At 36.1% G+C, this 15,513-nt stretch overlaps 1 protein-coding gene across 4 annotated transcripts; it reads right to left on the reverse strand.

Moving 5' to 3' along the window:
• Nucleotides 1–7,453: 7,453 nt before the first annotated feature.
• Nucleotides 7,454–12,513, reverse strand: LOC104232359 (UDP-arabinose 4-epimerase 1-like). 4 transcript variants are annotated; one of them, XM_009785546.2, is made up of 11 exons: nt 12,439–12,513; nt 11,530–11,608; nt 10,987–11,111; nt 10,412–10,525; nt 10,159–10,266; nt 9,983–10,074; nt 9,216–9,357; nt 8,985–9,079; nt 8,400–8,529; nt 8,017–8,161; nt 7,454–7,930 (listed from the first exon to the last, which is right to left on the reverse strand). In XM_009785546.2, exons 2-11 carry the CDS (start codon nt 11,588–11,590, stop codon nt 7,692–7,694), a joined length of 1,251 nt encoding a protein of 416 aa, XP_009783848.1. In that variant the 5' UTR covers nt 11,591–11,608; nt 12,439–12,513; the 3' UTR covers nt 7,454–7,691. The 4 variants fall into 4 exon arrangements, with proteins under 4 accessions (XP_009783848.1, XP_009783845.1, XP_009783847.1 ...); XM_009785543.2 differs by having other exon boundaries at nt 11,530–11,673; nt 12,297–12,479; XM_009785545.2 differs by having other exon boundaries at nt 12,297–12,451.
• Nucleotides 12,514–15,513: the final 3,000 nt, after the last annotated feature.

Genomic DNA, 15,513 nt, shown 5'->3' on the forward strand with positions numbered 1-15,513 from the left:
TAAAAAAATAAATAAATAAAAAAACTCTCTCAATGAATACCACCACCACCACCACTTCACCGCCGGAACCACCCGACATAAGCTCCATGCATTTCGATATACCAACGATAATCAATACAACCATAGACCCAAACTCCACAACTCCAAAATGCTCACTCACCTTTTCCCAGACACTGCTCAGTAGCAATCAATTCAGCCACCACTCAACCACATGCCATCAAACACATTCAAACCTAGACTTATCAGACGAATCCACCATACAAGACTTACAATACGACACCTTTATCCCAATCACCTTTGCAGATAAATCCAGATAATACACGCCTTGGAAATATTCAGTTATTGTCAAAGTATTTGGCCGGAAAGTAGGCCACCAAACACTTAGATCAAAACTCACATCACTATGGAAACCAACGGAGGATTTACCTCTTATTGACTTGGGCTGTGATTTCTTCCTTGTGAAATTCCAAAAAGAAGAAAGTATGTTCACAGCCTTACATAATGGCCCATGGTTTATACTCAATCACTTTGTTTCTGTTCGTAAATGGGAACCCAAATTCATAGTCTCTAACACTCAATTAACCTATACAGCTATTTGGTTAAGACTCCCTGAACTCCCTACTGAGTTTTACGACCTGGAAATATTGCAGTGAGTAGGAGAAAAAATTGGAACACTACTCAAAGTGGATACCTGCACCTCAGCAACCACATGTGGTCGTTATGCAAGAATTTGCATAGAAGCACCCTTAGAAATGCCTCTCAAAACCCATGTCTACATTGGATCACCCAAGCAACACCTTATATACGAAGGTGTTAATATGTTATGCACTACTTGTGGCAAACTTGGACACACAAAGTCCCTCTGTTTATCCACCTTTTCACACACACCTACGACTCCCACCACCATACATACACCACTACCCCATCAACCTTCCTCCTCACAAACATCACCTCTTAATACCTCATCACCAATAGCTCTCCAATCCACATCACATATCCTACTTCCACAAACGCAAACAGATGTTTCTGAATGGAAAACAGTAAACTTTCCCTCCAAGAATCGTTCGAAAGGAAAATCATCAACTTACCAAACTAGCCAATCACAAGAAACAGCCATTGGCGGTGCCGGACCCACAGGTAAGTCTTCTAATCCTAATACACTTAATAACACTAATGGGAAAAACTTAGGCCTAAAAAACCTAATTACTACAACCTTTACAAACAATTATCCTAAGCTTTTTAATAAAGATAATCTAATTATGCTTAATGATATTTCTAACTTGAATCAACCGGATACTCATTCTGGGCCACAACAAGAGGCCTAAAACACTACACACACGGCCACACCTCCACAACCCACTATAGGCCAACCTCTACATTCAGTAGCCCACAATGCTGACTCATCCACCATCTTTCAACAAAGCACAGAAGAAAGACACGTGGCACACACTGCCACTCAAGATACATGCATGGACCCCCCCTCAGACTATAGGCAATCAAGTGCTCGCCTATGTTACGGCAACCTGCCAAACTCCAGCATCTCACAAAAGCCCAATACCCTCATTCCCTACCCAATTAGCTAAACATTCAACTGACAAAGCCCAACACCCTATACAAGTAACCGGCTCCAATACTACACATGAAATCACCTACAAACCTCCCTTATCAAATCAACCGGCCACTACAACCACTAAAAAATCAAACACCACTAAACCACAATTATCACCCTCCAAACCCAACACATATACTCATAACCCTCCATCACAAAATACAACACATTCTAATGAACCACTCACCCCACAACTTCCAACACAGGAACACGCTCCTTCACCAATACAACTATGCTCCAACACCCTATCTTCCTCAACACCATCACCATGCAATCACCACAGGATCTCCCTCCACAACCAACTCCCATTTACATCACGTAATACCCACCAACTCAAGCATACCCACAGTCTTGGTTGGAAATGAGCATGCAGGAACATGCACTGACCTTTACGATGGAGATAGACAATCAAGATGTCATTATAATGATACAAAATCCAGCAGACATAGCTCAGATTGTCAAAGAAGGGATGCGGATGGGAGTAACCCTCTACAACCAGTTCAATTGGGCCATGCATCATCCTTCAGCTCTTTATCAACAACATCTAACTCTACAGACACCATTCCCACTACCCATGTTCTCACATCCAACACCCATAACGACCAATATAGACCTACCCTTTTATCCACCACAACAACCTCCACAAACATTTGTACCTTGGATCCAACCTCGCACATCAATCACCCCCATAATACCCCTCCATGCACAAGCCTCTCCATACCAACCCCTAACTTCTCCCCCCAGTCCACTACCACCTTCCAGTCCATTGCAAAACGAACTCTACGAAATAGCAAGCTTGGAAGTGGCAGCAACTATGGCAGAAATAAGAGAGACTCTACCTATTCTGAGCTACCTCAATGGGAACAAGACCTACATCCTCAAAGAACAGTACGAAAGAAAGGTCATCATAACATGTCCCCCAGAGCTCCAAAGTGTTTCAATCAACATACGCCCACCAAGGAACCCAGAAGTGGGGAAGTTCGCTATAGTCCTGATCCAGCACTAAGGAACACATCCAACGATGGAGAGGGAGACTCCACCCAACCCAACCATTAATCAATCCATGCAGTTTGTCATATGGAATTGTCGTGGGGCTTAGTCACCGGAATTTAGAAGAAACTTTAGATCAATTCTCAACTATCACAAGTCATCTATAGTTGCATTGCTAGAAACACACATGCAAGATCATGCATACCTTAAAGATGAGTTTGGCTTCTCCAACTTGGCGCAGTCACCTGCCCAAGGAATCTCTGGAGGAATTGCACTACTGTGGAAGGAGAAGGACATTAAACTTGAACAAGTGGCAGTTACCAATCAAGAGATTCACTCCATTGTCCAGGTACATCCTAATACTAGCACTTGGTTACTATCTATTGTTTATGCGAAAAATGACCTCCATGCACGTTCTATACTGTGGGATAATCTTCGTTCTATATATGATCAAATTAAATTGCCTTGGTTAATCGGAGGGGATTTTAATGAAATTACTGCCTCTAATGAAAAATATGGAGGCCTTAGTATTAATAATAATCGTACTGACCATTTTATAAAATGTATTAACTATTGTAATCTTGTGGACCTTGGTTATACGGGTAGTAAGTACACTTGGTCGAATAATCAACGATTAGCTAATAGAATACTTGAATGATTAGATAGATGTTTAGCTAACTATGAATGGCTAAAATTATACCCAGAGGCTTCAGTATTTCATTTACCTAGAACCCATTCGGACCATAGTCCATTACTGTTAACCTTAAAAAAGAATAATAGTCCCCAGGATAAAATTTTCAGGTTTGAAACAATTTGGACTACTCATCCGAAATTTATCTCCATAATCACACAAAACTGGACCCCTAACAAACCTACATTACAAGCTATTAAAGATTTTCAAGAGAATATTACTGAATGGAATAAAAATATATTTGGGAATATTTTTAAGAAAAAGAATACCTTGCTTGCAAGGCTTACAGGAATTCAAAAATCACCTAGGTATCCGACTAGTCACTTCCTTCAAAATCTTGAAAAAGATCTCATTGATCAATTCAATGGCATACTCAAACTGGAAGAAGAATTTTGGAAATTAAAGTCAAGGATTAATTGGCTTCAAAATGGAGATGCCAACACTAAGTTCTTTCATCTAACAACTCTCCAAAGACGTAGACGAAACCGTATAACTGCTCTAAAAGACTCCGTTGGGAATTGGTTATTAGACCAACCAGCTATCAATGAATCTATTCAAAATTACTACCATAATCTTTTTACTACTACTACACACACACCACCCCCTACCACGACAAGATATGAATTCCCAAAATTCTAATTACTGCTTAACAATCGACCAACAACTTACAGAAGTCAATATTACTGATGCGCTACAGTCATTCGAACCTCCTAAAGTTCCAGGACCGGATGGATTACACCCGTACTTCTATCAAAAATACTGGGCCCAAGTTAAATCACAAGTTATCGGCTTTTGCAAAGATATTTTTAATACCAAACAAATCCCACAAGAACTCAACAAAACCTACCTTTGTCTAATTCCTAAAACTAAACAACCATCTCAAATAACTCAATATAGACCAATCAGTCTTTGCAACACTCTCTATAAATTAATCACTAAAATTATAGTCAAACGAATAAAACCTTTACTAATGACCATAATCAGCCCTGAACAATCAACATTCCTTCCTAATCGAAGAGCTTCTGATAACGCAATTATAGTGCAAGAAATTATGCATTATTTTAAAAATAAAAAAGGTAAGCAGTCTGCTTTCTTGCTCAAATTAGACTTGGAAAAAACCTTTGATAAATTAGACTGGGGCTTTATTCATGACACCCTTCATTATTTTAAATTCCCACCAACCTTAATAAAACTAATTATGTCATGCATCACTACCACTATAATCTCCATCTTAATCAATGGACAACCAACTCAGTTTTTCTCACCTACAAAAGGCATACGCCAAGGTGACCCTTTATCTCCATATATCTTTATATTTTGTATGGAAATGTTAACTAGGAAAATACATATAGAGGTAGATTGCCTTAGATGGCATCCTATAAAAATTTCAAACTAGGGCCTCCCTTATCACACTTACTATTTGTTGATGACATAACCATCACTTCGAAATTAACTACTAAGAGCATGAACTCCATAATAGATATCCTTAATCTCCTAACCACTCTGTCCGACTTGACTATTAATTTTAATAAATCAAAAAATTTCTTCACTAAAAACATTACAAACGAAGCTCGAGACAGTGTTACACATTTATTTAATATGAGGGAAGGTCAAAATTTTGGGTACCTTGGTTACCATATTTTTAACACAAAACAAACACCAACTCATTTCCAATATTTACTGGACAATTTTAAAAATAAACTTTCAGGCTGGAAAGCAAACTTTCTCACAATGGTAGGACGCACTGCGTTAATCAACGCAGCACTAAATTGCCTGCCTAATCATGTCATGCAACTCATTAAAATACCCACTAATATTATTACCAAACTCGAACGTTACCAAAGGAATTTCCTGTGGGGCACTACACCACAAAAATGCAAATTGCACCTTATCAAATGGGCAACTGTCCAACTACCTAAGGCACAAGGAGAACTAGGTATACAAAACCTGCACCATAAAAACAATGCCTTACTAGGATCCCTGGCATGGCGACTTTTCCAATCTCCATCCTCCTACTGGGCCAAAGTAATCCTATCAAAATACAACACACACACTAACTCCAGAACTATATCATCGAATTGGAAAGCAATAATCCTTGGCTGATCCTCTTGTCAACTGGGCATACGGTGGCATCCAGCAAACGGCAACCGCATTAGTTTCTGGAATGACCCATGGCTAGGAACCAATCTCACCCTTAGAAATTCAATTATAGGGCCTCTACCACAACAACATCAAATGGCATCACTTGCCACTTACTTAAATAATAACACTATTAATATTAGTTCAATTTCTTTCGAAATTCCACCTAATATACTCATACTACTTAAGAGTTACTATATGCCTCCCATCACAAATAAAACTACATGTGACCAAATTTATTGGGGACTTACTAGTAGAGAGTCATTTACAGTTAAATCACTTTACAAACAATTAGATGCAAATGTAAATACACCTTCCTTCCAGTGGATATGGAAACTAAATATACCGACAAAAATCAAACACTTCCTATGGCTTATGACCCATCACCGTCTGCCCACCCTTAGTTATCTACATAACATCCAAGTTGCTCCAAATGCCTTATGCCCAATATGTCATACACAAGAAGAAACTATCAACCATTTATTTTTCCTATGCATACACACAAAAAATATTTGGGACAGCCTGTCCATTAACCTATCCAATATTAACCTAGATAGATCACACGACAATATCCCACATCCACTGTCACAACTCCTAAAGCAAAACCCTAATCCTACACAACAACTCCCATCGAACATACTAATTCCCTTTACTCTTTGGAATTTATGAAAAAATAGGAATCGAACTATTTTTTATGGTAAATATATTCCACCAAACCCCGCTCACATATTAAGTCAAGCTGCAGAATTCTTCTATTTAGGCATAACCCCCAAACAAACAACTAAGGCTCAATCACACATGCATGTCAAATGGCATCCCCCCACCAACCCTTCATTTAAACTTAACTCGGATGGAGCTTGTCACACGGAAAATAATGAATATGGTTTTGGAGGAATTATACGAGACCACTCAGGGAATTGGTTATTTAGGTTCCCGTCCAATGGGAAGCATCTTATACATGGAACTCACTGCACTACAGGAAGGACTAAATTTGCCCTCCAATATAAATACACTCCGCTGGAAATTAATGTCGACTCAACAGAGGTAATTTCAGCACTTCTCCTCAATAATTACCACTACTCGTCTTTAATCAATGAATGCAGGTACCTACTACATCAACTGGGTAGCCCTCGTGTGACACATGTCTACATGGAGCAGAATCAAGTGGTAGATTTATTAGTCAAACACGGAACAACTATCCCCATGCAACATCCATGTACCACTCTTTTGGAACACCACTTTTTGCTAGGGATCAATACATGGAAGATCAATGTGGCACACTCTACACACGTCCCAAAACTGATCCTAAGCTTTTGGGACATGCTTCTTTTTGTTTACATATGCTGCCACAAACTATGCCTCTAGATAGCATGGGTAACCAACGATGTTTTTGTATTGATGTACCTTAGAATGCTCCTTGTACTACTACTTAATTTATAAATGTATGCTTTTTTTGACCAAAAAAAAAGTCATGGGAACAGGTCTTCTAGGAGTATATCAACAACAAAAGCGACATTCCTAGTGTGAGTGGAGTCCAGGGAGGGTAGTATGCATGCAAAGCTTACCCTTACGTCGTGTGAGATAGAGAGGTTTCTGATAGACCCTTGGCTCAAGAAAAATATTTTAAAAAATACAAGAGTAAAAAAGTTAAGATGAAAATACTAAAGAAAAGAAAAATATTAACAGCAAAATTAGTAAAGATACCCAGAATAAAAGAAATATCAGTAGTAATAAAGTTGAAGAATAAGATAATCATAGAATAATAATTATAATAACGATAAGGAGAAGATGGAACAGATAAGGTATTCTAAACTAGAATCATGCTCTTCCATAGAAAAAAGAGAAATCGCTCGACTACTTACTAATCTTCTACCCAAATCCTCGACCTCCATGCTCTTCTATCTAAGGTCGTGTCCTCAGTGAGTTGAAGAGTCTTCAGGGAGTAAATTCTAAGCATTAGTTTAATTTTTACATAAGATGGGAGAAAAGAGAAACAAATCCATAGGGAGGAGGCAGATGGAAGCTACACCTGAATGGAAACTATCATTGATTTGAAATATCCCTTTCACTAAATACACATAACAATGGGTAAATAGGCAGCTGCCTAATTGCTATATAATTCCATCTAGCTAAAAGACTAAACATCGAACCCCTCTTGGCCTCGAAAACTGTACTCTATGGATACTAATAACTCGACGATAAGTTACACTGTGACATGGGGTTCAGGTCAGTCTTCTACAACGATAAGTTGATGAAGCATTATCAGGATGTCGCCAAGGATGAAACATAACCATTACGGTGTGATTTCTGCCATCTCCATGCGACCTGCAAACTCTCTTGAAGATCAATGTATTTGGCTGTCCAGTTCAGTTCATTTCTAATCTTAGTTGGATCACTGTACACTTCTGCATAATCACCAGGCCTACGCGGAAGAAAGTCAACTTTGATAGGTACCCCAGTAGCAGCTTTACAAGCCTCCACAAATTCCTTCACTGATCTACCTGTTTTCGGAAACAAGAGGGGAGACTGAGACCTCGAGATCATTTCGAGCAAACCAAATTCGACTATGTAGAACAGAGTGCATTACCTCTTCCTGTTCCAACATTGTAGATCCCAACTTTCCCTGGCCTTGCCTTCTCAAGAGCTTTAACATGAGCATCAACCAGATCGGTCACGTCTATATAATCCCTTATGCATGTACCATCTGGTGTCTTATAGTCTGTTCCTCTAACCTGCATGACAAAGAACTCCGGCTCAGTGCCAATGGCTTATTAACAAAAATCATGTCACATGATACAAAGGTCCACTTTCCCCACTCCATATCAGGACTCTTTACCCTTATGCATAGAGCAGTCTTATCTCTCTCATTTGATTGTTATTGCAAATAAATTAGCAACCAGGCAAAATTTTGCCTGACATTACAAAACATATTCAATAATACAAATATGCAGACAGCAAATATTTACTGACCTTAAGCCCAGGTATGATCCCACGAGCTGCATCAAAACAAGCACCAGATATCCGGCCATGTTCACGAAGTTCAGGCCGGGGAGCTTCTCCTAGTCTTCCATCTGGATCAGAACCAATCACGTTGAAATATCTGAATTTTGAGAAACCGATGTAAGCATTAGTTTGAGCAATACAATGCGCTATACATAACAATTCAAGAACAAAAATTGGTCAAAGAAGCACAAGCTTGTAGTTACTTGGTAAATAACAATGAAAAAGCAGTGCACAACAACTGAAAAGATCTTCCATAAGTTACTTAGCAACATCAGTTATAGGACTTGCAATAACAGGAAACTAAAATAGTCTCATCTAGACATGCCGATTACAAGATAAATGGCCAAAAACATCAACAAACTGCATAGACATAATAATGAGGTGCTAGAGTTCATGAACAAACAAGTGAAAGGACAAATAGAAAGAAATAACCAAAACCACAAAACAGAAATAGAAGAAAAAAGTGAGGAGAAACACTGTTAAGGATCACTTAGCAAGCGTGAAAAACACATAAACTAAACGCAAAGGAGTATAAGGTAAGAAAAAGTCAACCTCAGAATCATGACAGCCATGTTTGAGTTCTTATGAAAATCCAGAATGATATCCTCCGCCATTTTCTTTGCTTTTCCATATGGATTAATAGGGAGCTGCAATTTGAGAGAAGAGGCACAGCTGTTTCACAATAAGCTCCCAACATACAAATGGTGGATCTCTCCACATTGAATTAAACATCATTCAAATGCTTCTAGCCTAATACACGCGTAAGCCCTTTAAAACACTCACCTGTGGAGTTCCTTCTGTAATGGGCATCTTTTCAGGCTCTCCATAGGTTGCACATGTACTAGAGTAAATTAAAGTTGACACTCCATGAGTTGCCATTGCTTCTAATACAGTGAGGGTATTTGAAGTGATATTGTGATAATATCTGATTAACACATGAAGCAGCACACAAATATAAGTGAAGGGAAAAGCCAATGCAATATTGCCATAACAATAATGTTCCCAAACATAGAATAACATCATGGTTGATAGTTAATATAAAGTAAATCTTTCAAATGGAAAATTAATACACTAAATTTGATGTAAAACAGGCATTCAGTCAATTTGAAATAACATGACAATCCATTTTCAGGTACCATGTAGAGAAAGAAAGATCACAGTTTTTTTTTTAAATATCCACTTTTAGATAAAAGTGCATAACTTGCCAAAGCACTGGTGGAAGAGTTAGCTCCAATGTAATTTACCCAAAAGCGAAAATTTAGTGTCTTTGTTTGGGAGAAATGCTTCTTTAGAAGCGCTGATATTCTAGCTTATAATATTCTTAATTCGCGAACAATAATGTCACAAAAATTATGATATATATACATACTTGATCTTTTCGGGAGTCCTTTTCATTACTTTCTGTTTTCTTTTTCTTTTAAAAGAAAAAGGGATAGAGAAGAATTTATTGATCAATGTTACAGTTTAAAAAATTCAACTCTTTTCCTCTCAAATCATGCAGCCCGAGTATATATACATATGCCAAAATTTCAAAGAAACTGAATACTTACTTGAGAGGATCAAGGGTGCTCTCGCCAACATATGCTACAGCTGCAAAATGCATGACCGCATCAAATGCATTTTGGGAGAATATCTTGTGCACCTGCAGATATTAATCACAGGAATAAGTAGAATGGCAATAACAAACAACTTAAGTACCAAAAGAGAGTTGAGAGCTGCAGTCTACCGATTTTGCATCCCCTAAGTCAGCATATATGAACCGAAGCCTGCCAGGTTCAGGAAATAGTTCTTGTAGAATCCTAATAGCGCCTAGGTTTCCTCGTGAAAGGTTGTCCTGTTAAAATCAGTAAATCATATTTCCTATGATGTCCCGTGCAAATATTCACACTCAAGAGTTGATTAATTCGAAAGTAAAATGAAAGAGTTGTCTAAGGTTGATTATGAAAGGACCTATTCAAAACTTCAAGTGGAGAAATTACCACTACGGTCACCCGGTAAGATTCTTTCAGAAGACGCAATGCTGCATGGGAGCCAATATAGCCAGCACCTCCAGTGACTAAGACATGAGTGACACCTGGTTCATGCCGAGAGAACTGAGGAGAAACAGGCAACAAGAGAAACAACCATGGTGAGCAGCAAGCTCAAATATTAATAAATAACAAAAAGGCTACATTTGTTTGTTATAAACTTGCAATACAATCTTCTTCAATACTCATTAAAAATAGAAGAGTCTGCAAAATCAGAACATGTACATATTTCCCCTTTCTTACTCTTAGCAGGAGATTACATTTAGAAGAAGCACTATTTTAGATGTCAACAAGAAAATAGAGAACTAAACACTGTCAAAGATGAAGTAGAAAGACACATAATAAGGGCAAATTTTGGAAGATGTTAGTTAAGGTTTTTCTATTTCTTGAAGAAATGCCACATGAGTATTGTGACTCTTAATTCTCATTGAAAAATTATAAATGCACTAACAACAAAGGTAAACATATTACCTCTTACTAGAGATTATTAACATGGGAATAAATAAAGAAAAGGATCAGGGACTTACTACACTTGGGGTATTAAAACTTGGGGACTGCTTGAGCATAAGAATGCACAGTGCTGTCAACATAGCAGCCATAAGAATTTTACCCACATAATTGCTCTTCTTCTTTGGATCTGCATAATCCATTCCTACAACCAATACATAAAGTTGTTTAGACCCAATAAAAGGTGCTGTGTTTTTTTATAACATAAACACTTGACACATTGACAAACAACCATCAGAAGCATGAATATAAAGATCAAAACACCCACTCATTTTGACTGCCACAAACAGAAATGTCTATTTAGGTGCTAATCAAATTGAAATTCTCTCCATAAAAAAAATTCAGGAAATAAAAGGCAGCTGCTAGGGCTTTGGTCTAGTGGTAAGAGCGCAACTTCTGATGTGCAGGTTAGACGCATGTCACGAGTTCGAACATTGCGGCAGACAAGGGTAGAGGGCAGGTCCATTAACCTCCGAGTTCGAATGTGCACCACTCGGGGATTACTTGGTTATCAAAGAAAGGCACAATAACAAGCAAAATTAACAGACAATTTAAGAGCTCACCTCCTAAAGGCATAGATCTATTAGACCTTGGCTGACTTCTTGTTCTGCCTAAGTTTTGCATTGCAGAAGCTCTTCAATGCTACAAAGCAAATAATCGAATCGGTATAAATCAAGTAAAAACCCTTCTCCTCTTCTTTAGAATTTCTGTCAATATGCAGCAACAGATAGTAAAACTGCAGTCTTGGGGCTATGATCAGTAAAAACTGAAAGTTGGACTGCTGACAAATTGGTGAAACAATAGGTAAAAAAAACGTAGAGAAGGAAAATTAACAACTGGGACCCTATCTTAAAAATATGTTACATAATTATTCACATCCTCGGCAAAAAATCTTGATATCAATCCCCAACAAAGACCAACCAGAAAAGGCAAGTTTCTAATTTGGAATACTCTACCAGCAGAAAATTAAAAAAATGCCAAGAAACTGAAAGACACCAATCAAAATTAACCCCAGAATACCCAACAAAGGACGGGAAAAATTTAAACCTCGAGATTGTTATTTAGAATCTACTCAGCACCAATTAAAATTAATAAAGAGAAAAAGGGGAACACCAAAAAAACCAGCATAAACAGAAGATAAAATGTAATGTACAAACATATGATCAAAATGCAACCTTCAGATTAAACTAGAGAATGGATAAAAGTAAAAATTGCCAGTTTCAGCTTTTTTATATGGCGCAAGAATTAGGGGGGAGGGGACGGTGGGGGAGTAGGTTTGAATGAAATAAGGAGATCTGTGAGAAGAAAAGGCCAATAGAAAGTGACGCACTACTTGAACATATAGTCTGAAGAACCGACGATGACTTCAATTCTCGGAACCAAATTAAAACAAATTCAACAAATGCTATCTATTTTTTTGAATAGAAGGCAATGATGATTTCACTGTATCAGAAAGATAGAGAGAAACGTACGAAGAGGAGGAAGAAGAAGAAGAGGAAAAGCAGTGGTGCTTAATGCTTTCCTGCCTGTACCTTTATTTTAATTTGTTTAATTTCCAAATGCAGTAGAATTCTGTTACAGAAAACGTGAAAAAATTGCTCGGGTTCCCTTTAATTTAATTTGTTTAATTTTTCTCATTGCTTATTACTTCCTCCTGACTTATTATTTGATGAGTCAAACAATTTTTTTGATTAATATAATTTTATCAATTTATTTAAGTATACTAAATTGTTAGATATTGACTTACAGTATATTATTATTGTACATCTTATTTTGAAGAATTTATATTGAAAATACTAGTGTATATAATTTATTAGCTACGAGGTTAATCAAATTTGTATTTAGACACAAACGTGATATACGTGAAAAATTACAAATAAGTTTAATATTAAGTAGAGTAAATTTTACTTTATCCCCTTAACCTTTAAAATCTAGGAAATAATACCCTCTTCATCTTTTAAATGGGCATGACAACCTCTTATGTAACATTTTCCAGTGAGAAAAATATTTGTGGCGACTTTAATCACCATAAAATCCATGGTTTTTTGTAGTGTGCATTGCTAGAGAAATGAAATGAACATAATAATATATCAAGGATTGGATAATATCCTTTTTCAACATTTTGCAAATTGTTTCAGCCTTAAATAATACTAACATTGTGATGAATAAATCAAGACAAAGGCTTGGGCAAACTTCACATGACAGATTTTTCCAAACACTATTAAAAATGAGTTAATTACCTCAGCATATAATTGTGGAGGCAACCCAATTTGTAGTTGCTTCTTAACCAAATTTTTATCTTAGTTTCAACTTATCATTTTTAAAATTTTGGATTAAAAAAACTTTTAAGAAAAAAAGAAAAAGACGGTAATATTTTTTTCTCACCAAAAAATGTTGCATAAGAGCGTTGTGTTTTCTATTCAAAAGGTAAAGGGGATAAGTATTATTATTCTATCCTTTAAAGGTTAAAGGGGTAAAGTGAGATTCGTTCTATTAAAAAAATTTAAAAGTCGAACTCACTAAAAATATAAATTTTGGATTTGTTTTTGACCAAAAATTAAATTTTTTATCCTGGTACTTCAAATTCCTTAGCATAAATTGCAATAAAGGAAGTAATGTTTATTTATTTATTCTTTATTCAATTAGCGGGGAGTAAGTGGGTAACTAATATCTAACAAGGCAGTAGTAAAATTTAAGCTCCTTAAAACTATAGTCTATAAAATAGTAACTGTAATAAATAAATACAAAGAAAAATGGCTTCCCTAGATAACCGAGAAAAGTTAGTTTTTTACGAATATATTTTTAAAATATATTCTTGAAGAATGAATAGTAAAATATCATTTGGACGATTTATATAACATGATATGAAAATAGAGTAATTGTGTCGTAGGTGGTATTGTAAAATAACATGGTTAAGGCGGAGAATGCGGGAAATGGAAAAGGGAGAGTAGACAGAGGGTTCTTTATTTCATCAATTCCTTGACAGAGAGTACAGTAATGCCTCCAGCAGAAGAAGACATCTCTCTTTGTTAGATTCCAGCGACAGTCCCCCTATCTTGGATTTTAGTACCATCTTAATAGCCACGTGTCTCTATTCATCTTTCACTGTGTCAGTCACATTTATGCTTTTAACTTTTTGGTGTCTTTTCTGTTTTCTTGTTCTTTGCTTTCTATCCTAAGTTTATTTTGCTTGGTACGTTTTCACTCATTACTCATATTAATTAATATATATTTTATTAAATTTAAAAAAATAATTTTAAATAAATAATAAATACCGTAGGTATAACAGAAATTTTTTTTTATCTTCTTTTAATATATATAAAGTGACAAGTAAAAATAAAAAATTATTTTTAATATACATGCTATAAAAGTAAATTGAGGGAGTATTTCCTTCAACTTAATTCGGATAAATTGGATATATGATGTCTTTTAAAACTTAAATTGTCAATTGATCTTTAAGTCTTAATTATTTATGCATGAGACTTTCTTGTTTAATTAGTTTTAATATGAGATAATGATTAATGAGAAGTTGAAGTGGAAATTTCAAACTGTATACCTATAATTTTACTTATTACACATTGGACCAATTATATAGTATTTTTATTAGCATAATTGAATTATAAAAAACCCTGAAAAATCTTTTTCTTCATCACTGTGCATTTCGGATTTTGCATATTTGAGCTGTACAACTTTGTAAAATTGCTAAGTCACTAGACCACTAGTGCATAATAGATCATAAGTAGTTAAATAGACCATAGCAATCCTTATCAAATAGACTCAATCCGACCATTAGCTTATAATCAACCATTTGACAACTGATTAGTAATGGAAGACTATATATTACTCTATAGTCATTATTCCTGTGAATGGGTTTAGAGGTCAATAATCCACAAATCCGTTTTAAATTTACTATAGACTCATTTCAAACTTAGACCCTAGGTTTTGACACAACCAGCTAGTCGTCGTTTCATAACCAACTCGTCTCCTTCAGTGAATTAATATCACCTCGAGATGATATTCCAAGGTGTTTTTGCGGAATATCACTGCAACAATCAATGCCATATAGAGATGATATCCCTAGGTATTTCTACGGAAAACAGGCAGTATTGAAGACTACATAGTACAAATTCAATCTGGATCGAAGATTTTGGCATGTAAATATCTTGTGAGCAATACATATGTAGATTCTTTATTATTTAGTTTTATTGGTTAGGAGTTGATACACAAATATTATTATTTATTCTTGTGTGTAAGATGTAGATCCTTGCCGTTTCGAGGAATGATACGATGAACCATGGCAGCAGCAATACGAGCGCAAAACACAACATGAAATTGATGCTCGCTAGCCAAATATACTATAATTTAATTATTGTTTTCATAGGGATATGATTTTAAAAAAACGTTCAAGTAATTTTTAGTTTAACGATATTCAGGATGATTAATATTTTGATGGGAATGATTATGAACTAAATTAACTATTAAAGCAATTAACAATTGATCACAGAGAACTTAGAGTAGAACAATGGGTTATTATCAAGACGAAGAAT

Source organism: Nicotiana sylvestris, chromosome 2, assembly GCF_000393655.2.
Source record: "Nicotiana sylvestris chromosome 2, ASM39365v2, whole genome shotgun sequence".
Taxonomy (NCBI): domain Eukaryota; kingdom Viridiplantae; phylum Streptophyta; class Magnoliopsida; order Solanales; family Solanaceae; genus Nicotiana; species Nicotiana sylvestris.